Here is a 24,582-nt window from a genome sequence, read left to right on the forward strand (position 1 = left end):
AACAATTGGAATAAAATTGATCGTACGCTGATTTGATCAATCACGATCTCATAATGCACCCTCTCTTCCATTTAACTCGTTCACACGACAGACCAACAACGAAGAAGACCGTGTTGTTTATTTCAAATTGAATTTTAATTTGTTGATACAAAAATCTGCATCAAGTAGGGTGATCTGATCAACCTTCACGGGATCAGAACTGGTGTGTGCGTGATTACGGATAACCAGCGATGAACATGTGATGAATGTAAAAAAAGTAAATGAAAAAGTGACTTTTAAAGTGGTTTACTGGGATAAACTCTTGAGTTTATGTCCATTGTTCTTGTATTTGCTGTGAGAGCTTATAATATGAGTTCTATAAGAATTTTCTAACCCCTTTTCATCATTTGAAGGGATTTATAAACAATGTTTATACAAAGGAAAGAGCAAAAATAAAGGGATTACAATTGATTTGAAATGCAACTCTAATATTCTCGCGATTGGGTGTTGTGATTGCGCAAAGATTGCTGTTAATCTGATTCCTCCTGAGATATTTAGGATTTGGAGTTATCTGGGAATTGGTTGAACAATCGTACAGATTGTTCCCGACTAGCTTGTATTGGGTCGAGCTAGAGCTCGACGTGCTTATGTTGGGTAAGACAATCGTTGGAGTCAAGCTGGCTCCGAATCAAGCTACATCCTTGCGGTAGCCCAAGCTTGGTGGAAAAATCACACACAACATCTGCCCCTTAGTGTTTGATGCTCGTTTCGGGCTTCGAAGACTATTGCTTGATTTGATATCAAGCACGACATTATCAGTAGATCACCAGATACAGGTTCGATCGAGCTCCAAGGGTCGACCTCATGCCCGGTCTACGTACTTCACACTTGGATCTTTCATTTTCTATGATACCTGATAAACTTAGAATATGAAAAGTTACGATAGTTATTTAAATTCCATGCAGTCATGTTGTATTAAATGCGACAGCCTTCAGCAGTCACGTTTCATCGTGCATGGGCGACTACAACTTTCCACGCGTGGAGTCTAGCGACATGCAGCGACGGTTATCATTATAGCAATCTGACTGTTTGTTGCCCCTTGTGGATGGATGACACGTGGCCACATCCAAGGGTTGAGATTGCTTGACGAATGAAAGGTCGAGATTCACTATAGATCGATAGTTACGATTGAGCCCCACCCTTTCGTCTCCTATGCAGGCCATTATAAAAGCTAGCAAAGTCGTCAGAAACTCATTCAACTTATAAAAACTCTCTAACGTCTTTGTTCACTCTGTTGCCGCTTCATTATCATCATGGTGCTCTTTCCAGCGAGTTCTTCCACTTCTCTTATTCCGATAAGGCTTCTTTTCCCTCTCTTTATTTGTTTTTATGATTTTCGTGACCAAGGGTGGCCATTGTTGTGGCCACATTGAATTTTATAAGGCTTTAGTACGGTTTCTTTGTGTGTCTCCTATGGTCTTAGGTTTAAGGAGGGTTTATCGTGGTGGTCGTTGGAACCCTGGGTAGGTCACGTGCATTCGTCATGTGGCACGAGCTATCTTGGGTGCCTGAACTGAAATCAGGTGTGGATTGTCGCCGAGTTTTTTGAGCTCTAACACATGTTCGCTTCTGTTTCAGATACCCATCAGCGAGCTATAATTATGTCTTCTTCCAGTAGTCACACGATTGATCCCATGTTTGACTTTCCAGTGGGCTCGGCAGTCCTTAGGGGGTATAATCCCTGAGGTCTCTGAGGAAATCTTCGGGTAAAGCTCGGATCCCAACGTGGCAGGCTCGTTCGATCGCACCTCGTGTAGCTGGCTCATTGCAAGCGGTCTTTAGTTCATAGACTGCGGAGGGAACCACATCCTCGATAAACGTCAAGGACTTGAAGCGCATAAGAGAGGTTTATGTGTCGCAACTCAGTTTAATGGTTCCTAGGGATTCTTCTCGGAAGAATCTCCACCCAGGTGGGTGGCGACCTCTGAGACCTTCCTGAGATGTGGGGTATCTATTCCCCCTTATTATTTTATTGACAGCATTTTGAGACGGTTCGATATCATTCCTCTCTAGCTATCAACGAACTCATATATCATAATCATAGTTCTGAATATAGCATATGTGATTGCCGATTTGGGCAAGCCATCCGTCGAGAAACTCGTCAATCTGTATAGACTAAACAAAGGGCAAGACCAGACGTACTACCTTTCCAAGGCGAGGAAGGTACGTTTCAAAGTGTTGGTCGACGTCCCAAAGAAGGTCCAGCATTAGGACTCAATTTTTCTTTTATAAGGCCCAGGAGACCGGCGTTTTCGCTTCAAAAGCGAGTAAGACTTCGAACTTCCAGTGCCCGCGAAGGTCACTTTCAACCTTTATGTTTAAACTAACTGAGTTGCTTTGCTTTGCAGTTAACGTCAAACAAAACTATCTCCCATTTGCGAGCTTGGAGAGACTCCAGTGATTCAGCGACCCTCCCGTCAGAAAACATAACGTCAACAAGATCATCACGCTTTCTCACTTGAAAAGCATACAGCTTCTGTCGGGTTGACGCCAAGTTTCTCACCATTCTTGAAAAAGGTTAAGTTATCGTTTGCTCGTGCTTTTTTCTCCCACACGAATAGGTCGCTCACTGTTTGCTTCTCTTTCTTCTTGCAAAAATGTGGGTTGAGAAACCAAAGGGCCTTAAGAAGAAGGCGGCAGCTTTGGCGGTTGCCAAGAAGACATCGGCTACTTTGGCGACGAAGCAGCCTGCTTATATTGCTGACATGAAACGCGGTACGGGCGAGTTTGGGGAAGGCCTAAGTGCGAAGAAGCCCGCGACTACCTCGAAGGCAGTTGGTGGGAAAAGTGCACCCAAGCCCCAAAAGGGGCTAGTAAAGAAAACACTCGACCTGACCGGAGGCTCGGGGAAACCGAAGGCACCCGAGCATCACAACAGCTCGGGTAAGAAGAAATAGGTCGAGCCTCTTGGGGGCTCTTGTAAGCAAAAGGTTGTCGAGCAGCAGGTTGGCTCGGGCAAGGAGGTCACCATGTAGGTTGGCGGCCTAAAGAAATCAGTAGCCAAGGATTCAACCAAGAAAAAGTTCGCTCCTATGGGCGAGGCTGGCGCTGTTAGGGGGAGTAAGTCTAGCTCGTCCTAGCCGGGAGAGAAGAAAATGGATGAAGCAGCTCAAGCTACGGTTGATGCACTGATCAATCAACTTCTAGACCATATCAGCATTGGGGCCGTAGTGGCCAAGGATGGCATCACCCCGCAAACATTCGCAAGCGTTAGATTACCCCCACTCGGATGTTAGCCTTGGTGTGTAGTTATGCGGCGAAGGTACCATTAATTCGTTTCTCTTTTATTTTATTTGCATGCTATCATTACTTCTTGCTGACTTTCCATGTTATCTTTTTTAGGCTACCATGGCGAGTAGGCTTCTCTACAATGAGTGTTATCCCACCTTGGAATGCACTCATAAAGGGTGGCAACTGGCAGAGATAGTGAAACAGGACACTCTAGCCAGGGCCAAGGTCCTGGAGAAGGAGAAGGAAACCAAACAGGCTGAGCTCAAATAGCTCAGGGAGGAAATGGTAACCTTTGGGGTCAAAGAAAGAAATTCCTTAACAAGCTTCAAGCGAATGAGGTTGCGTAAGCTAAGGCTGAAGCCGAAGCAACCGAGGCTGTGAAGAATTTGGCACAGCAGCAAGGTGCCAATAACAAGCTAAATTTTGAGCTTTCCTCAACACAAAAAGTTGCCTCGGATTGGGAGGCCAAGTTCAAACAGACTTTGATCGACCTTGCTCAGGAGGCAGAAGGTCGACGAAAAGCTGAAGTTGAGGCCAAGCACTCAGGCTTCAAATTGAGGAGCTGAATGAGGCCATAGCTGCTCGAGCTTGGTAGACGTTAGTCTTCTTCGTACAAGCATTGTGGGAAGCCCACCCTTCAATCGACTTCTCTTTCCTTTTGCGAGCTTACTAGAAAGAGGTCGATAAGATGAAGATCGAGGCTCAGGGAATGGCCTATGTGTACTCAGAGACTCCGTGGATGACGTTGAAAGCCAAGAAGTGGTCGAGGTAGGTGAAAAGAATATTGAGCTCAAGCAAGAAGTTGAGGATACAACTCCCCTAGCTACACTTCCCCCAGGCGAGGCTCCCAACCTTGAAGAGACCGCTGCCATTCCTTCCGTTGAGGAACCGTCTTTTCCACTTGGCAGCAAGCTCCCTAGACTGGCCGAAGATGATCCCCCTGCTCCTCTGGCTACCTGAAAGATCAGTACATATTTTTCTTTTCCCTTTTTTTTGGTTAGATTGTAATTGGACTCATTTATGAATAAAAGATATTTTAGTATATCCTCATTGAACAAAATTTTTTATAATCCTATAGAGTTATTTCACTCTCCTAACTAGACTATAAAAAATCCGAATTTGCTCAAAGTTATGCGTAGCTCACTTCTTGAAGAGCTTTTTTGAATGTATGCAAGGAAATCTTATGCGACAAATAACTCTGATTTCGGATCATTGCCTATTTCGAGTTTTGGTCGTCGACATAAAGCCGATTTCGTTCGACGCGTTTTTCTTGAATTCTTTTTTTTTTTTTTTTTTAAAGTTTAACTTCGTCGATTCGAGTATTCTACTCTTATAGGGTCGAATTTTGGCGTGGCTTATCGAGATAAACTGCCCTTTTTCGGACTCTTGACTTTGAGTTCTTTGATCGCGTAGGTCGCGATTTTTTGAAGTAATGAATAATGAGTGTTAGACAAGTAAAAATAACAATGATGATCAAAGAAATATTTTTAATAATACCTTTTTTATTGATAAAGTTTTTTTTTTTTTTTTTTTTTTTTTTTCTGTGAACGACCTTACAATGAATGATGAAAAGAAAGACGTGGGCAGAACCCAAACTGCTTATTGGTAATACCTTTGCAAATGCTCGACGTTCCAGGCCTGTAGTATTACGTTGCCATTAAGGCGTTCCAGGTGGAAGGTTCTTGGCGCGACCTTTTCGAAGATCCTGAAAGAACCTTCCCACTTAGGCCTAAGTGCCCCCGAGTTCGAGTTTTGGGTACCCTGGACGATCTTCTTGAGAACTAGGTCACCCACTTCAAAGTCACTATTTTTTACTTTAGTGTTGAAGTATAGTTTGGCTCGCTGCTGATATGAGGCGAGCCTTAACTGAGATTTGACCCAATGCTTTTCAATTAGGTTTAGCTTCAGACGGAGAAGGTCTTTATTTATTTTTTCATTGAAAATTTCCCTTCGAAACGAACTAATCCCTACTTCAACCAAGGCCATTACTTCGCACCCGTATGAGAGAGAGAACGGGGTTTCTCCTGTCAAGCTCTTGGTCGTTGTTCTGTAAGACCATAAGGCCTCAAGCAATTCTTTGGCCCATCTTCCTTTCAAAGCGTCGAGCATCTTTTTAATGGTGTGCTTGATGACTTTGTTTACAGCATCTACTTGACCGTTGGCTTGAGGCTGATAAACGGCGGCGAAGCTCTTCTTGATGCTGAGCTATTCGCTAAAAGATCTGAAGTCTTCACTGTCGAACTATTTTCTATTGTCGGTTATTATAGTGTGGGGGATTCCAAACCGACAAATGATTTTTTGTAGACAAAATCCTTTAGCTTATTCGACATGATGGTAGCCAAGGGCTCAGCCTCTACCCATTTGGTGAAGTAGCCAACGACAACCACTGAAAACTTAATGCCCCCTTTTCCTTGAGGTAAGGGACCGATCAGGTTGATGCCCCAGATCATAAATGGCCAGGGGCTTGTTAGAGTAGTCAATTCTTGAGGTGGAGCTCACGGAGTATCTGCAAACCTCTAGCATCTATAACATCTGCACACATAGTCTGCTGCATCGTCGAAAAATATTGGCCATTAATACCCCTAGCGAAACGCTTTGTATGTTAGAGATCTGCCTCCTGCATGGTTCCCGCAAATTTCCTCATGGATCTCCCTCAGAACATAATCTGCGTCCTCACAGTCGATATATCACAGCAGCGGTACATTGAATTCGCATTTGTACAATTTATCATTGATGAGCGTGTATCGGCCTGCCTTTGCATGGAGTGTTCTAGCTTCAGTTCTCTCCTCTAACAGTGTACCATCCCTTAGATAGGCAGCGATTGCGTCCATCTAGCTGTATCTCCTACTCGTTGCTAAGACTAGTTCTTATGGAGTGAAGATGCTTGGTATCAAGAGGAATTTAACTGGAATGGAATTAGCATTCTCTTGCTTCATTGCGAAGGCTAAGCGGGCCAAAGCACCAGCTATCGAGTTCTTCTCCCTTGGGATCTGGAGAATTGTGAAGGATCTAAATTGCATGAGCTCGACTTCCACCAGCTGAAGGTAGGACAACATCCTATCTTTTTTCGTCTAGTATTCCTCAGGAATTTGTGGACTACGAGCTATGAATCACTACAAATTTTAATGGACTCTACCCCTATTTCCTTGGCGAGGCAGATCCCTACAAGCAACGCCTCGTACTCAATCTTGTTGTTAGAGGCAACGAACCCAAATCTTACTGCGGCTCTGATCGGGTTTCCCTCTAGAGTTTCAAGCAAAACCCCTGCTCCTGCCCCTTTCTCATTTGAGGAGCCATCCATATACAGAGTCCATTGCCATAGGTCATTGAGCTTTGGTTTCTGTTGCCTTACTTCTCCTGAGGTATTTGCCCCTGGCGGGCTTAGTTCACGTTCTGGATGATAAGAGAATTCTGATATGAAATCTGCCAAGGCTTGGTCTTTAATTGTTGTTCTTGGGATGTACTTGATATTGTACTGACTCATTTCCATTGTCTACTAGATCAACCTACCCGATGTCTCAAGCTTTTGCATTATTTTCTTTAGGAGAAAGTTGGTCAACACATGAATAGAGTGCACCTGGAAATAAGGCCGCAACTTCCTGGCAGCGATGACAAGGACGAAGGCAAGCTTCTCAATTTCAGGGTATCTTGTCTCCGCAGTGAGCAGCCTCTTGCTCACATAGTATACCGGCCATTACACTCCTCCCTCTTTGTGTACCAATGTCGCACTAACAGCAAACTTTGACATTGATAAGTATAATAGCAATGGCTTGCCTTGGACAAGCTTTAACAACAAAAGAGGTTGTCCCAGATGTTTCTTCAGCTCCTCTGTCCACTTGAAACATTTCCTCCCCTTCAAGGTCTCAAAGAATGGTAAGCATTTTTTTGTGGCTCGGGAAACAAACCCACTGAGTGCGGCCACACGCCCTGTGAAGCTTTGTACCTGCCTTATGCTAGCTAGGCTTTTCATATCGAGCAAAGCTTGAATCTTCCCTGGGTTGGCTTCGAAACCCCGTTGGTTTACGAGGAAGCCCAAAAATTTCCCTGAGCTCACTCTGAAAGCACATTTTAAGGGATTGAGCTTCATTCGATATCTTCTGAGGATGTCAAATATTTCCCCTAGATGCTTAATGTGACTTTCGACGACCTTTGATTTAATGAGCATGTCGTCAATGTATACCTCCATAGTCTTGCTGATTTGGTTGGCGAACATCTTGTTCACCAAGCACTGGTAGGTAGCCCTAGCATTCTTGAGGCCAAATAACATAACCCTATAACAATAAATTCCACAGTCAGTAATAAAGGAGGTATGCTCTTCATCAGGCTGGTACATCTGGATTTAGTTATATCCCGAGTACGCATCCATGAAGCTAAGTAGTGCATTTTCGGCTATCGTATCTACAAGTTGGTCGATCCGTGGTAGCGGAAAGATGACTTTTGGACATGCTTTATTTAGATCCGTGAAGTCAACACAAGTCCACCACTTGATGTTCGACTTCTTAACCAGGATTACGTTGGCCAGCCAATCTTGGTACTTCACTTCCCTGATGAAGTTGATGTTCAGGAGTTTGTCAACTTCATTCTTGAGCGCTCTACATCCATTGACCTTTTTTTCTGCCTTATCGGCCGAGCTTTCGAGTCAATGTTCAGCCTGTGACACATTACCTCGGGGCTGATCTCTACCATATCAACATGCACCTATGCAAAAGGATCAAGGTTTTTCTTGAAAAACCCTACTAAGTAGTCGGCCATGTCTTTGCTCAGGCTGCTACCGACTTTTAATACGTGAGTTGGATCTTTCTCGCTGACACATATTTCTCATAGTTCTTCCATCAGCCCTGTTGCGGGCTCTGCCCTATGGATGCGAGGATCAATGGTATCCTTGAGAGGCCTGGGATTTGGCTCAAATTCTGTGATAACCATTATCCTCGGGAGCGCCATTTTTGTGCTATATGTATGGCGCAGTTGTAATATTCTTGAGATTCCTTTCTGTAGCTCTTGATCGTCATGACTCCCCCGAGAGTCGAAAACCTAATTGCTTGGTAGTACACTGATGTGGTTGGGCAGTCTACCACTAGGAATTCGGCCATCACCATCCTAATCTTAGGCTTTGCCCCCAGAGTCATGGGGAGGTCGATCATCCCCTTGGGAACCAAGCTGTCCTTGGTAAATCCATAGAGCAGTAAAGGGCACGCCCTTATGTCTCTCTCTATGAACCTCATTCCTCAGAAAACTCCCAAGATACTGATGTTCGCTACACTCCCATTATCGACCATTACCCTCAGTACTCTGGCATTGCCAATTCTTACAGCGAGTATGATCACATCATGATTATGGTGAGGGGATTCTTCGCTTTCATTGACTATGAAACCCTACCACCTCGCTCTCTTGTTTGGGCCACTTCGATGACTTATATTCACATCTCATTATCCGGGGGATCGAATTTGTTCTAGCCTCACTAGCATATTGTTCGCGGGCGTGCCTTGAGTAGTTCACTATGTCGGGCCCCCTATAGATCATACCTACTAGGACCTCATTGTTGGCGTTTATCGAGGCTCGTTGGACCTAGTTCTAGACCTGATTGTTTTGCTCGTTAGCACATTCGCGAGCTGGTGCCTCCTTGATGAATTCCTTTAGGTGACCCCTTCGTATCAGGTCTTCGATGACATCTTTAAAGCCCGACACTCATTGGTGTTATGCCCAATGTCCTAGTGATATCGACAATATTTTGCGAATCTCTTTTGCTTGGAGACCCTCTCATCCTTTTTGGAGCGGGTAATCATTTTGCCTCACGAGAGACTTCATAGATGTGAGCTATGTCTTGCATGAGGGGGGTATATTTTACATACCGCGGGAAAGGTTGTCTGTTCCCTCGGCTATCAATTCTCTGTCTTTTTGGGACCTGTTGCAGTCCCTATCATTACAGTCTTGGCCCCCATGCTTATCTGATAGGTGATCTTGTCACTTGTCTGGGGCTACTCGGGTCGATCTTCTAGCCAATGCTACCAGTGAGCTTTCCACTCACTGGTATTTTGCAGCCATTTGATAAACTCATCCAGGCTTACGTGGTCTTCATTTTGGAGCTCTTTCAACAACTCCATGTTTGGCCTAATGCCAGCAATTAGCAAAGTTTGGATTAACTCTTCAAGTGCATCTACGACCTTTGCTTGCTCGTTTTGAAATCTCATTAAATACGAGGTTAGGGTTTCGTCTCTCTCTTGACGAATATTGCTCAAGTAGTTGAGTGGCATTGCAAATTATCTCCTCGCCTGGAGTTGCTGTAAGTACAACAAAGAGAACTGTTGCCAAGAACTGATGGAGTTCGCCTTGAGTCTTTTGTACCACCTCTTGGCATCTCTTACCAATGTGACCGCGAAGTAGCAGCATTTCGCTAGGTCACAGACCTGGTGTAACTCAATTAGGTCATTGAAATTGTCGAGGTGGTCTTTAGGGTCTCCTCTCCCATTGAACTTACTTTCTGATGTCCTGAATCCTTGTAGAAGTGGGGCCTGACGAACCTCCTATATGAAGGGGGAACTCACTATTTCTTCCACTACGCCGTTCTGGCAGGCCCTTAGATCATCAAGCATTTTTTGTACGCGATCCAGGTCTTCATTGCGGTTGCCCTGGCTGGTTCTGTTCAACCTTACTTTGAGTGAATGTGTTCTCAAGTATGTTGCTTGTGAAGCCCCTCAATTGTGCACATTGATACGCGAAGTTGAGTCATGATGGTTAGGTTGATAAGTGCTATCATGCTTATCAGTGCGTTGCTCGCGACGTCGGTTATAACCGAAACGTCGGTCATTGCAAGACTGACGCACATGGCTTGTCTCGCGAGCTTGTGAGGATCAAGCTTACTTTGGGCATGGGTTAAGACCGGTATGCTGACACTAGGGATATCGTCAAGCATCTTGGGGGTGGCCATTGCCTTCACCTTCACCTTCACCTAGTGGTTGTTTCCCTAGCCGCCTCCCGAGGTTAGTTGGCCCACAGGACTCATGCTCGTGGGCCGAGTGTCGGGGGTGTCGGTTGCCTCTTGGTGCCGATGAAATAGATTGGACACCTTTCGAATTCATACTTGTTGGGGTGGCATTGGTGAATCGTGGCTAGTCTAGATTCTTGGTGGTTGGTTGCTGATTTCTCAGCTCAGCCACGTTCTACTACACCACCTATGCAACCATAGTTCTAATCATTTCCACCAGCTGGTCGTTCTCGCGGTTTGATGTTCTTGCCCCCTAGTTATTCACGGCATGTTGGGATGGCGGCAATTGTGACCGACACCCAATGGCATCTTGTTGCACCTCCTGGTAGGTGGCTTCCATGTCGTCGTGGTTTCTGGTGATGGTTTTTGACCTTGTACGTACCATCATGGGCTTGAGTGGTTAGATTGCTGGGATTGTTTGCCGAAATTTTCTGAGATGTTGGCAGAGCCCTTTTTCTAGCGCCAAAAAGTTGATACAAAAATCTGCACCAACTAAGGTGACCTGATCAACCTTGATGAGATCAGAACTGGTGTGTGCGTGATTACAAATAACCAACGTGTTAGTGGTTGGTCTCTAGAAGGCAACGGAAAAAATCAAAAATTAAAACGGAAATCAATCACCTTTTACGCCAAGATCCAAGTATAGATCAAATTGCTTACATGTTAATGAACATAAAATATGTACAGTATAAATTAATCCAATCAAAGGATCAGGAGTACGTTACTAACATTTGGAGGCTCCTTCAATATCTCTGATTTGATCTCACTCCCGATTCAGAGTAGAATCGCACTCACGTCGTCCACATGAAGATAATCCGTAGAACCTACTGTTGTTTTGCTAGAACAACAAGGAGGCTTCAAGAATCAAAAGAAGAGAAAGAATTTTTCTCTTCACTAATATCAAAAACGTGAGAGAAGAAAGGAGGGTGGCTAGGGCTTTTCTACTATTCAATGAATGAATAAATTTTTGTATTATGTTTTAATTAATTTTCACTTATATAGTGTCACTTAATTAAAACCCTCATCCCAATAGGAATAGCCATGGATTCTCAAGTTAATCTATCCTTGAAACCTAGCACACCCTTTGTAGTATTTTAATTTTAATTAATTATTATTATTATTATTAAAATCAATTAATAATATATTAACATTTAATTATTAATAATAATCCATTTAAACACATGCGCACATATATTTAAATATAATCTCACTAATCTTAATTTTAATATTAAAATTAAATACAGGCAACAACCTCAATAAATTTAATTGCACTGTGAGATTACCAAAATAATCTTTCGTCCTAAAATACGAAAATAACCCTTTCACAAAAACCATTCTTAAATTATCATCTAAGTGTGTGACCCATAGGTTCCTTATCATATTGGCAACGAGTAGTATTGGAATTAACACCAATTAATCGTCTCACTATCACAAACCAAGATTGGCCCCTAGCAAGGCATCATGGCCACCCAATAGATTCGGATTTAGCGACACAGCTACTTATCAATGATATAGTTACCGTGCAATCAAATCCTTTCATCATCCGTTATCTCATCGAGGCTAAGGTACAAAAATAGTGTCAACCTCAGTTATCCTTGATATCTTTGTATTCAGTTACTAGACAATAACCGAATAAATAAATTGGATTGAGCAACAACTCAATCCCACTGTGGCCACAAATTTAGTGTCATTGTCATTTACCGAATTGCGCAGTGAAATAACTTCTCCCGTACCTGGGATCTATGAATCCTTTGTCAATCTACCATAGTCTTGATACACTTCTCGATGCAACCAATCACTATCGTATTGATAGCTCTGAATAGAACTATGTTGGGCTAGTGTCAAACTATATCAATCGGTGCACAAGGCGCTCCGGTAATCTCAAGTCTAAGGATCACATGCACCACCATTTGTTAAATGATTTTTTCCATAGATACTGGGGTTACCATCCATATGGAATCCTCTGGTGGGTTTGTCTAGTGAACTTGCCTACAACAAGCACCCATGCGTTGCACTAGGTTGTCGATAAACAACCTTGACAAATGCGTCAGTCACTACCTTTCGATAGGGTTGTTAAATGCTATGATAGTCTTACCGTATTATCTGTGTCCTTGATCAGAATAATACTAGGGATATGGATATTTCTAGAATGGCCACCATATGTGATCATAGGGTTCTCACTATCAAAATTTGAAACACTTGATACACTCGTCACGGTTCTACCATCCTAAGGACATATATCATTGCATATAACTATGATTTACACGATATAGAAGAATATGTCTTTTATTGATAAATAAAGATTTATTATAGAGTCAATTTTACAATAATTGATTGGCTCTAGGGCAACTACTCTAACAATCTCCCACTTGCACTATAGCCAATTATTCATGTATTTAATACCAAATGACCTCAAGTGTTTTTCATGATTATGCTGTGACAGAGGCTTCGTTAGTGGATCGAGTATGCACTTTATTGATCTATACATCTTTCCTCTCAACCATTTCTCTGATGAGATGAAAACATATGAGTATATGTCTGGACTTTTGGTGAGACTGTGGTTTTTTTGCTTGAGCAATTGCTCCATTGTTGTCACAATAGACATCTATCGGATCAACAATTATGGAAACCACACCAAGTTAGGTGACGAACTTCTTAATCCAGACTACCTCCTTGGCCGCATCGGATAATGCAATATACTCAGCCTCCATTGTAGAGTCCCCTATAGTGCTTTGCTTGGAGCTCTTCCAGCTCACTACACCCCCATTGAGACAAAATACAAACCCTGATTGCGATCGATAATCATCTTTATCTGTTTGGAAACTAGCATCATTGTATCCTCTTACAGTGAGCTCATCTTCCCCTCCATAAACCAAGAACATGTCATTAGTCCTCTTCAGGTACTTAAGGATGTTCTTGATAGCTATCTAGTTACACTCACCTGATCCGATTGATATCTAATACAAGTGTTTAACGCACATGAGACACCAATCCGAGTACATAACATGGCATAGATGATGGATCCAATTGCTGATGCATATGAGATCCTCTTCATTCTATCTCTCTCATCATGTGTTTTAGGACACATATCCTTAAAAAGATAGACACCAGGTGACATCGAAAGAAATCCCTTCTTTGATTCTTCTATACTGAATCTCTTCAGTATCTTGTCAATGTATGTACTCTGACTTAGGCCAAGCAACCTACATGATCTATCTCGGTAGATCTTTGTTCCGAGGATGTAGGTTGCTTCTCCTAAGTCTTTCATGGAGAAGCACTTGGATAACCAAGTCTTTACCGACTGCAAGTTTAGTATATCATTTCCGATCAGAAGTATATCGTCAACATACAACACTAGGAATGCTACTGTGCTCCCACTCACTTTCTTATAAACACAAGGCTCATCTTCCTTCTTTATAAAACCGAATTCTTTTACGGCTTCATCAAAACGAATGATCTAGCTCCTTGAAGCTTGATTGAGTCCATAAATGGATCTCTGCAACTTGCAAACCTTCTCAGCTTGCTCATTAAGAACGAAACTATCAGGTTGTGTCATATGCACATCCTCTTCAAGGTTTTCGTTAAGGAAAGCCGTTTTGACATCTATTTTCCAAATCTCATAATTATGATATGCAGCAATCGCAAGCATAATCCAGATGGATTTAATCATGGCAACCGGCGAAAAGGTTTCCTCATAGTCAATACCATGAATTTGCTTGAAACCTTTGGCAACTAGTCGTGCTTTATAAGTGTACACCTTGCCATCCATGTTAGTCTTCTTCTTGAAGACCCATTTACACCATATGGGTTTTACCCTTTAGGTGGTTTCACTAGAGACCAAACTATTTGGTTCTGGTACATGGAGTCAATCTCAGATTTCATGGCTTCAAGCCATTTAACGGAATCTGGATTCGATATAGCATCTTTGTAGGTTCTGGGTTCATCGTCTTGGTGGACAAGTGCATCACCATGTTGAGTAACAAGATAACTGTATCTCTCAGGCTCATGGCGCACTCTCCCAGATCTACATAGCTCATATGCTACTTGAGGTGGTTCACTTTGATCCACAAGTTGTGGAGTAATCTCCTCCTGATGTTCAACCATTGCTTGTGGCACATCTTTCTATCCTTCGTCTAGTATATCTTGTTGCTCTAGAACTTCATCGAGTTCTACTTTTCTCCCACTAGTACTTCTTAGAAAAAATTTCTTTTCTAGGAAGACACCAATACGAGCAACAAAAATTTTGCGCTTTTCTGGATGGTAGAAAAAGTATCCTTTGGTCTCTTTAGGATACCCCACAAATATAAATTTGTAGGATTTTGGGCCAGCTTGTTCGAAGTCAATTTCTTGACATAAGATTCGCAACCCCAAATCCTTAGATAAGACAAATTGGGCTTTCGCCCATTCCATAGTTCAAATGGAGTCTTGTCTACAGACTTTGACGTCACACGGTTCAAAATCTGAGTTGCAGTCTCTAGGGCATAACCCCAGAATGATGCAAGTAAATCACTAAAACTCATCATAGACCTAACCATGTCAAGTAAGGTCATATTCCTCCTTTCAGACACTCCATTGTGTTGGGGTGTATACGAAGGGGTGAGTTGTGATACTGTCCCACATTCCTTTAGGTATTTAGAAAGCCCCGAGCTTAAGTATTCACCTCCTCGATCCGACCGAAGAGCTTTAATACTTTTGCCTAACATATTTTGTACTTCATTCTTGAATTCTTTGAACTTATCAAAGACTTCATATTTATGTCTCATGAGGTAGACATAACCATATCTACTGAAATCATCAGTAAATGTGATGAAATAGGAATATCCACCTCTGGCTTCAACTGTTAGTGGACCACATACAGCACTATGGATGATGCCTAACAATTCAATAGCCCTTTCACTTTGTCCTGTGAAAGGTGACTTGGTCATCTTACCTAAAAGGCATGACTCAAATACCTCAAATGACTGGATGTCAAAAGGGTCCAAAACTCCATCCCTTTGAAGTTTTACAATGCAGGTCTAATTAACATGACCCAATCTATAATGCCAGAGGTATGTATGGTTTTGTTCGCTATGTGTAAAGGTTCTAAGTTTCAACGTTGAGAATATCCTTATTGTTCAAATCAAGAACATAAAATCTGTTATATAACCTTACAATTCCAAATAGAATACCATTCAAACTAAAAGACAACAATCCATTAGAAATCTTAAAACGATATCCTATATTATCCAAAGCAAATACTGAAATAATGTTTCTAGAAATCGCAGGTACAAAATAACAGTCTTTGAGTTCTAATAATAAGCCTGAAGGCAAAGACAAACAATAAGTCCTTACAGCTAATGTAGCCACATGTGCTCCATTTCCAACTCGTAGGTCCACTTCTCCCTTAGTGAGCAATCTACTCTGCCTTAGTCCCTGCACATCAGTACAAATGTGAGTACCACATCCTGTGTCAATGACCCAAGATGTTGAAGGAGAGAAGTTAATTAATCTTAATCATAAACATACCTGAAGTCGAAGCATCTGACTTCTTCTTGTTTGCGAGGAAAGCCTTGCAATGCTTCCTCCAGTGGAGAGGCTTGCCACAACAGAAGCAGACTACCTTCCCACCTTTCCCAACGCCACCCGCAGGCTTGAGAGTATCCTATCCTTTAGGCTTAGGCTTGGGATTGGCCTTGGCCTTTCCCTTGCCTTTACCCTTTCCTTTACTAGCAGCTACCAATAAAACAGGCTTGGACTTCTTCAAATCTAGCTCTACAGTCCTTAGCATGTTCAAAAGCTCTGACAAAGTTTTCACCATAATGTTCATATTGAAGTTCATTATGAACGGTGCATAAGATTCAGGCAAGGATTGCAAAATTAAATCCACTTGTAATTCTGCATCCAACTCAAACCCCGAAGTCTTAAGCCTATCCATGTGCTTGATCATTTTGAGCACATGAAGGCCAACTTGGGCTCCCTTGGTCAGGGCACTTCCAAACAATGCTTTTGACACCTTGTACCTCTCATGTCGAGCATTCCCTTCATAAAGCTCCTTGAGGTGTAGAATAATGGTAGCATCGTCCATATTCTCATGCTGCTTTTGCAACACTAGTGTCATCGATGCTAAAATCAAGCATTAAACGCCATCAGCATCATCAAGGAACTTTTGATAAGTATCCTTTACTTCCTGAGTGACATCAGGATCAGGCTCAGCCATGTATGGCTTATAAAGGATATACAATTTCTTTTCGGACTTAAGCATAATCCAAAGATTACGATACCAGTCCGAGAAATTGGATCCATCCAATCTGTTTTCTTTCTTGATTATCGGTCGCAGGTTCATAATGCTCATTTTTAAGTGAATCTATAATTTAGAAAAGTAAAGTCAGTATAATGTTTATTATTTCTTAATATGCTCTTTTATTAAAAACACTCTCACTATTTTCCTCAAGCCAATAGCCCTCACTATTAACTCGGGAAAACCCATTGGCTTTCCTAGTGGACTGAGATCCTATTTGGCCCATTTCGAACCTTCGATGTGGCGAACAAGCCAAAATAGGTTGATTAGGTAGGCCAACAAACTTAATCCACACCAGTTGATAGCTCCCACTACCAACCTCAAATGTTAAGTAAGCCAACAAGCCAATCACACAATCCAACGGCCTAGCCATTGTCCTCAAGTGTGGTTCCCAGTATCAATAGAGTGGACACTACATGTCGCCACGTACACTCAACATGTGTACTTCTCTACTATGCATATGACGTGTTTATCAGCCTTCACTGTGGCAAATAAGCAAAACTATCATTTTAAGTCAACCCATCACCATTAAGGAAAACTCCAATGAATTTTAACCTCTCACTGGTAGAAGTGTACCCTTCGCCATGGCGAACAAGGTTCTGACCAACAGTGGTTCGATTAAAACCATGGTGATGGAAGGCATACGTGACTTAATATATCTTATTTGAGAGTTTTTATTTAATGCCCCGGCGAAGTTCATGCACACATGATCGCTGCGGAGAAGTTTTTTTTTGTTGCGGCGACCGTGAACTTCCAGAAAACACAAATCGTTCTAGAGAGTTTTATGTCACGGCAAAGTTTTATTTTGCCGCGGCTAGGTCTACTTTTTCAGAATTTCGCCGCAGCGAAGGTTTATTTCATCGCGGCCAGATTAATTTTTTGCATCTCGCTGCGGCGAAGCATTATTTTGCTGCGGCTTCTACCGCAAAATAGTAAATCAGGCACAGTAACGTCTTTTGCAATTTTTCATATAATGACACGGATCCAAATCAAATCTAATGCTTAAACATTCGACCAGCATACCAACCAACCAATACACATTCAATCAACACATTATTTAAACAATTGATCAATTAAGATATTCAACATACAGAATTTTTCCAAATTTAAAAAAACACTTCAAATCATGCAATAACATGTTATCAAACAAATATACATGTTATCACACATCAATTAAACAATATAATCTAATCCCCGAGGCTCTGATACCACTGTAAGTAATTGATCTACCATACGCAGCGAAAAACAAAAATTCAATCGGTAAATCAATTACCTTTCTTTGCCCAGATCTGAGTATAGATTATACCGTTTACATGTTTATAAACAAAATCTGTATAAAGTAAATCCATTCAAGGATTAGAATACTTACGTACGTTTGGAGGCTCCTTTGAATATCTCTGATTTCGGACATGAATACTGTTCACGGTTCCTGTTTACCGTACTATTCACGATACTGTTTACGGTTCCTGTTTACCATCTACTGTTCATGGTACTGTTTACTATTACTGTTCATGGTTACTTGTTCACGGTCTACTATCACGGTTACTGTTCATGACTACTGTTTAGGGTCACTATTCACAGTCTACTGTTCACGTGATTTTTCGTCAATCGATCCAAAGTAGGAGCGCACTCACAGAAGTCCACACGAAGATATTCCGAAGAACCCTTGATTATTTTGCTAAAACAATCAAGGGCTTCAAGAATCAAGAAAGAAGAACAAGAAAAGTTCGCGAACGTTAGTTGTTCGTTCGATTACTGTTCGATAATGTTCGCGAACATTTGTTCGCGAACAGTTCGATAATATGTTCGTTCGATTATGTTCGCGAACAATCGTTCGATTGTTCGTTCGTTTATGTTCGAAAAATATGTTATGCATTATTATAATTAAATTTTGTTTTTCATTTTTATATTATGTTTGATTTAGTTTGGATGAATTTTTTTTAATCAATAATAAAATATTATGGTACTTTTGTTTTTCTTATATATATAATATGTTTGGATTTTTTTCAAAATGTCATCAATAATTAAATATATAAGTATATAGCATTTTAATTAAAAAGTAATAAATTTGTTTTTCTTATATATATAATATGTTTGGATTTTTTTCAAAATGTCATCAATAATTAAATATATAAGTATATAGCATTTTAATTAAAAAGTAATAAATTTGTTTTTCTTATATATATAATATGTTTGGATTTTTTTTTCCAAATGTTATCAATAATTAAATATATAAGTATATAGCATTTTAATTAAAAAGTAATAAATTATTATGATACATAGCATGACAAATTTAATAACATAATAGATTGTACAATCAAGTGATATATAATATAGTAAATCCAATAACATAATAGTTTCATATTTTTTTAAATGTAATCAATAATTAAATATTATAAGATAGCATTTCAATTAATAAATAATAAATATAGTATGGTAAATTGATAAACATAACATATTGTATAATTAAGTGATGTATAGTATAACAAATTTAATAATATAATAGCTTAATTAAACCTAAATTAATCACACATTTGTATTGATCATTTATTACAATAAATCCTCATATCACTATGAATTTATAGGCGTTGATACAAAATATATATATATAGACAGTAATGATAATATAACAAATTAATCACATATATGTATTGATCATATATTACAATAGACTTTTATTCCACTATAAATTTTTGGGTATTGATACAAAATATATATGTAAACATTTAAAACATTTATGATAATTTATGTAATGATAATAAATATATGATAACCTATAATTTCGATAATTTCATAACATATTTAATAAATTTAACCTATGTTAATATATGTATGATAATAATTTTGTATATATATAATTACACATTATATATAACAAATTAATCACACATATGTATTGATCATATATTATAATAGACCCTCATTTCACTATAAATTTATGGGTGTTAATATAAAATATATATGTAAACATTTAAAACATTTACGATAATTTATTTAATGACAATAAATATATGATAACCTATGATTTTGGTAATTTTATAGCATATTAAACATATTTAATTTATGATTAATATATGTATGATAATAATTTTGTACATACACAATTATACATTTTATATATATATATGCTTAGAGGTTTGATTCCTATTTGGATAAGTCCTATACGAAGATAATTATAACTCTTTTTGTATTTTTTAACCATTTCTTTAGATAATAATTGAGTTATTTGAGTAGAATTGTTTATCTTAAGAGTTTTTTCTTCTGTTTTAATAATGTATTTTAATTTGTTTAAAGGGTTAACTCTATTAAGCCTTGATAATTTTCCTTCTTTGTAAACATCAGATACATAAATTTTGGGAATGTTCCATTTATCAAAATGTTTTTGTAAATCTTGAGGTCTTATGACCTGTTTATCTTTTTGTGTACAAGCATGACTTGTTTTAATTATGTTGTCATTTTGATTTATACAAATCTCTTCTTGATGAACAATCTATTCATCTCTAATATTAGAACTGGAAGTAGACATTAATCTAGAAAAGTTTTCCATTTTGTGAATCACTTATTTCTTTCCCTATAGTGGTTGATCTAAGGGACTTACAACGGTTAGATCCTACAGCCCTACACAACCCAAAAAGACTCGGTACTCAAAATAATTAATAAACAAAATTTTAACAATCCTAAATCACTGCCTCCTCCCTGGCTCTGAATCTCTAATACCAGAGGGAACAATCATATATATATATATATATATTTTTTTTTTTTTTTTTTTTTTATTTTTTTTGAAAATCCAAAGTTCAAAGTTGAAACCCACTTTTTCCCAGCCCAAATTTTCAAAATCCAAAGTCTAATCTAAACCCACAATTTCCTAGCCCAAATTTTTAAAAATCCAAAGTCCAAATCCACATTTTTCCTTACCCGGCCCAAAGTCCAAAATCCAAATCCCTAATTCACCTTTTTCCTTTCCCTAATTCTGATTTGCGATAGCCTCAAGACTCAAGACTCAAGACTCAAGGGTCAAGAGTCAAGCCCTCACTCAGACACTCACAATCCCACATCACAGATTCGCAGTTCACACTTCAGTCTTCACAGCTCAAATTTTTTCTGCAGTTTTCTGCTTGGTCAACGACAACCCCAGTGCCTCAACAGTCAACACTCAGCAGTTCGGCTCTTGAGAAAAGTCCATATTCAAAGAAGCTGCAGTTTTAATTTTCTCGTAAGTTATTTTTCTGTTTTCTGTTTTCATGAATCGCTGTTTGGCTCTTGGGGAAAGTCCATATTCGTTTAATTTTGCTCATTTTACTCTGGGACAAACAGATCCATATATTTTTCAAATAACATATTTGTCTGAAAATTTTCATACAGCTTTTTGCTAATATTTGTTTGAAAAGCTTTATTGGGCTAATAAAAGAAGCAAAAAACCATGTAAATATGCTAGATTGCAAGTTTCTAGTGCTAAGAGCCTAAGACCTCCCCTCTAAGCCTAGGCAAAACCTGCTCGTATTTTTCAATAATAGCTAACCTGCAGTTGACATAACATGAGTGTTTCCAAATATGTCTATTGTTTTCTTTCAATATGAGTTACAAACGACTCAAGTATAATAGTTGTATAAGCAATTACAGATTTTCCTTATTTTCATCGTTGATATTAATTTTGTTTCTATGAGTTGTAGACTAATTAAAGTTAAAAGAAAACCCCTTTTATAGTTTCTGTTGCAATACCAACAAACCTACTACAAATAATTTATGTTGCTAAACTGTAACATAGGGAGTTCCTTTTACAGATGCTAGATATACCTGCATGTTCAAACATAAAATAATCACATCAAAATTCCAAAACAGGATTGTTAAACAAAAAGGAGATTCAGAGGCAAAAGAAATCAACGCAACACTGTGGCATCTAGATCAAGCCGAGAAGGCCGAAAGAAGGGTGTTTTGCTTGTGCATTTTCAACATCCATTGCTTCTGGAAGGTATTAAATTTTATTTCGAAATCATTTTACAATTCTTGTGTTATCATCAGCTTCAGTGTTGTAAATCATTTCAATTTGTGAATTCTTTCTCTCATGATATAAATATCAGTGAAATAATTGAAGACTTCGAAGCCCCAACCACAAGGGAATCAAATACAATTAGTTCTACCTTGGTTACTCAAGCAACAAGTCAAGAACAAGAGGAGACCCAAGGGGGTGATGTTAACGCATTTGGAAGGAAGAAGAGGGCAAAGACATCGACGGTGCGGAATGATTTCAAAGAGGTGTTACAACTGCCCGACAGAAAGCTAAAGACATAATGCATTCATTGTAAGATAATCTATGTGCTACCGAAAACGAGGCCCACTACTCAACTTAAACGACATTCAGAGGAATGTCTTAGGAAAAGGCTTAATGAAAGGCAAGATAGTGGTGGACAACAATTTTTCCAGCCAAGTTCAAGTTGTGGTGAGTCACAACCCCCTGTTCTTTGGGATGGCAAATTTGATATGGCGAGGATGAGGGAAAGAGCTGCGCAATGGGTCATGATGCATGAGCATCCTTTTACCATTGTGGAGGAAGAAGGTTTCAATCTAATGCAAAAAAGCGGGATGCCTGAGTGGGAAAAAATATCGCGCACAACAAATAAAAAAGATTGTGTGTCTGTGTTTGAGATTGAGAAGAAGAAGTTAATGAATGTTTTGAAGAATGTCAACAAGATAAGCTTGACGATGGATTTGTGGAAGTCAAGCAACTAGAATATAGAATATATGGTTATAACTAGACATTTTATTGATGGTAACTGGAGGTTGCAGAAAAGGGTATTGAGCTTTGTACATATTGATCCTCCTCACACGGGTGTTCAAATTGCTGATTCGGTGTATAAATGTCTAAAGGAATGGGGTATTGAAAACAAGGAGTTCACTATCTCTGTCGATAATGCTTCTAGTAATGATGTAGAAATCAAAACATTAAGAGAGAATTTTTCAGTAACCAGGCGGTTGGTTTGTGGAGGGAAGCTATTCCATGTGCGTTGTTGTGCACATATCTTGAATCTTTTGGTTCAAGATGGCCTTTCTAAGATTAAGGATATTGTTAAAAAAATCCATGACAGTGTGTGGTACATCAAGCAATCGGAGAGCAGGGTCCAAATTTTCTCACAGATTGTGCAACAACTACAGTTGCCTAGTCGAAAGTTGATTTTAGATTGTAAAACAAGATGGAATTCGACGTATGAGATGATGGTAATTGCACTACAATTTAAAAATGTGTTTCCGAGATTCAAAGACAGGGACTCTGGGTTTATTTATTCTCCTAGTGATGAGGATTGGGAGAAAGTTCAGAAGGTATGTGATATTTTGGGAGTTTTTAGTACGGTGACCAATTTAATCTCTGGGAGTGATTACCCTACTTCTAATATATTTTTAAATGAGGTTTTTCGGATCAAAAAAATGCTTGATAAAAAGGCAATAGATGAAAATGAATTTATTCGAGTTATGGTGAAAAAGATGAAGGAGAAGTTTGATAAATATTGGGGTGAATGTAATTTGTTGATGTCGATTGCCGCTGTCTTGGATCTGAGATATAAAATGAGGGTGATTGAAGTTTCTTTCCCTAGACTGTATCCCGAGTCTGAAGCACGAGCAAATATCACCAAACTACGGGATGCATTGTATGAGTTGTACAAGGAATATGTAGAGGAATTCCACTCTTCCAACAATGAAGAAAATGTTGGAATGAGCATGTCTACTCAGATGAATGTAGGAACCGAAGCTCATACTTATGGGGAATTTGATTTAGAGCATTATCTTATTGAGGATGAAGATATTCATTCAGAAAAGTCAGAGCTGGATTGTTATTTGGAGGAGTCACGTTATGTTTGTCAACCAGGTACAAACACATTTGATGCACTAGTGTGGTGGAGGGCGAACATCATGAAGCATAAGATTTTATCTAGGATGACTCGTGATATACTAGTCATTCCTATAACCACGGTGGCTTCGGAGGCGACTTTTAATGCTGGTGGCAGAGTTATTGACCCTTATCGATCATCATTGTCTCCGACAACTGTAGAAGTGCTACTTTGTGGTGGAGATTGGTGTCGCAATCTCCATGGAATAAAGAAAAAGAGCAAAGTAAGATTTATGTTTTTAAGTTATATAAGTATTTAATTATTTTAATGGTTTGATATTTATTCTAACTTAATTTTTTTTTCTTTTTGTATTTTAGACAGAGGAGAAATTGGAGATTGATCTTTCCATCAATTGAATCAAGTATATTGATATATGATTATGTTTTTAAGTGTAGCCATATTTAAAATCAGTCTATTATTACTAATGATTTTCAATTTTTTTTCTTTGTAGGTTCACACTATATACTATATCGTGGCATGTTCACTCCTTGGAATCCTTTTGGTTGTGCTGTAATGTCTATGCAAATTGCAAATTTCTTTTGTTTGTGCAATGTTTGTTCAAATGCCAAATTATTAGAACATGTTTGGATGGATCATTTGAAGCCATAACATTGGCCTTTTAGTGGTTACTGTGATAGTTTTCCTCAACATTGCGCACGCACCTATTACAGAAACTGATAGTGGTTCCTTTTAATCATGGAAACATAATCCAATTTGTTATGCTTTACTTTCCAAGAGTAAATTATGCACACTTTGTGAAACTTATTTTTGTATTGGCTTCTAAATGTTCTGCGGTGTTCAATTGCTTCTGTTTCTTCTCTGGATTAGTCGCATATCTTAATTCTTCTAAAGATACCATTCCACATTATCTGTATATCATCCCACTTTTAAGTTGATGATGATGTTTCTTCTCTGGATCAGTCGCAAATCTATCCAGTCTCTTTACAGTTTGTTTAAATTCTATGTAATGGTACTAATATGACTGTTTTCTTTCATTACAAAAATACATGAAGAAAAAAAAGTTTCATTGTATTGTGATTTATCCATGGTTTTTATTTTTAGTTGTGGTGATCTGTTAATTCTAATTAATCTATTGGTGGAGCAGTTTGGAAAATATTTAATTTAATAGATAGAGATTGGGGTACTTTATAGCAGTTAATGAAGTATGAAGT

The 24,582-nt window shown here is 39.2% G+C and overlaps 1 protein-coding gene across 1 annotated transcript; it reads left to right on the forward strand.

Moving 5' to 3' along the window:
• The first annotated feature begins 22,007 nt into the window (after window positions 1–22,007).
• LOC116112597 (zinc finger BED domain-containing protein RICESLEEPER 2-like) lies at window positions 22,008–23,766 on the forward strand. The gene is made up of 3 exons (XM_031398715.1): window positions 22,008–22,208; window positions 22,314–23,633; window positions 23,728–23,766. The coding sequence occupies exons 1-3, from the start codon at window positions 22,008–22,010 to the stop codon at window positions 23,764–23,766; spliced, it is 1,560 nt and encodes a 519-aa protein (XP_031254575.1).
• The last annotated feature ends 816 nt before the right edge of the window (window positions 23,767–24,582 follow it).

The sequence above is a fragment of the Pistacia vera genome, unplaced genomic scaffold (assembly GCF_008641045.1).
Source record: "Pistacia vera cultivar Batoury unplaced genomic scaffold, PisVer_v2 Contig664, whole genome shotgun sequence".
NCBI classification, from domain to species: domain Eukaryota; kingdom Viridiplantae; phylum Streptophyta; class Magnoliopsida; order Sapindales; family Anacardiaceae; genus Pistacia; species Pistacia vera.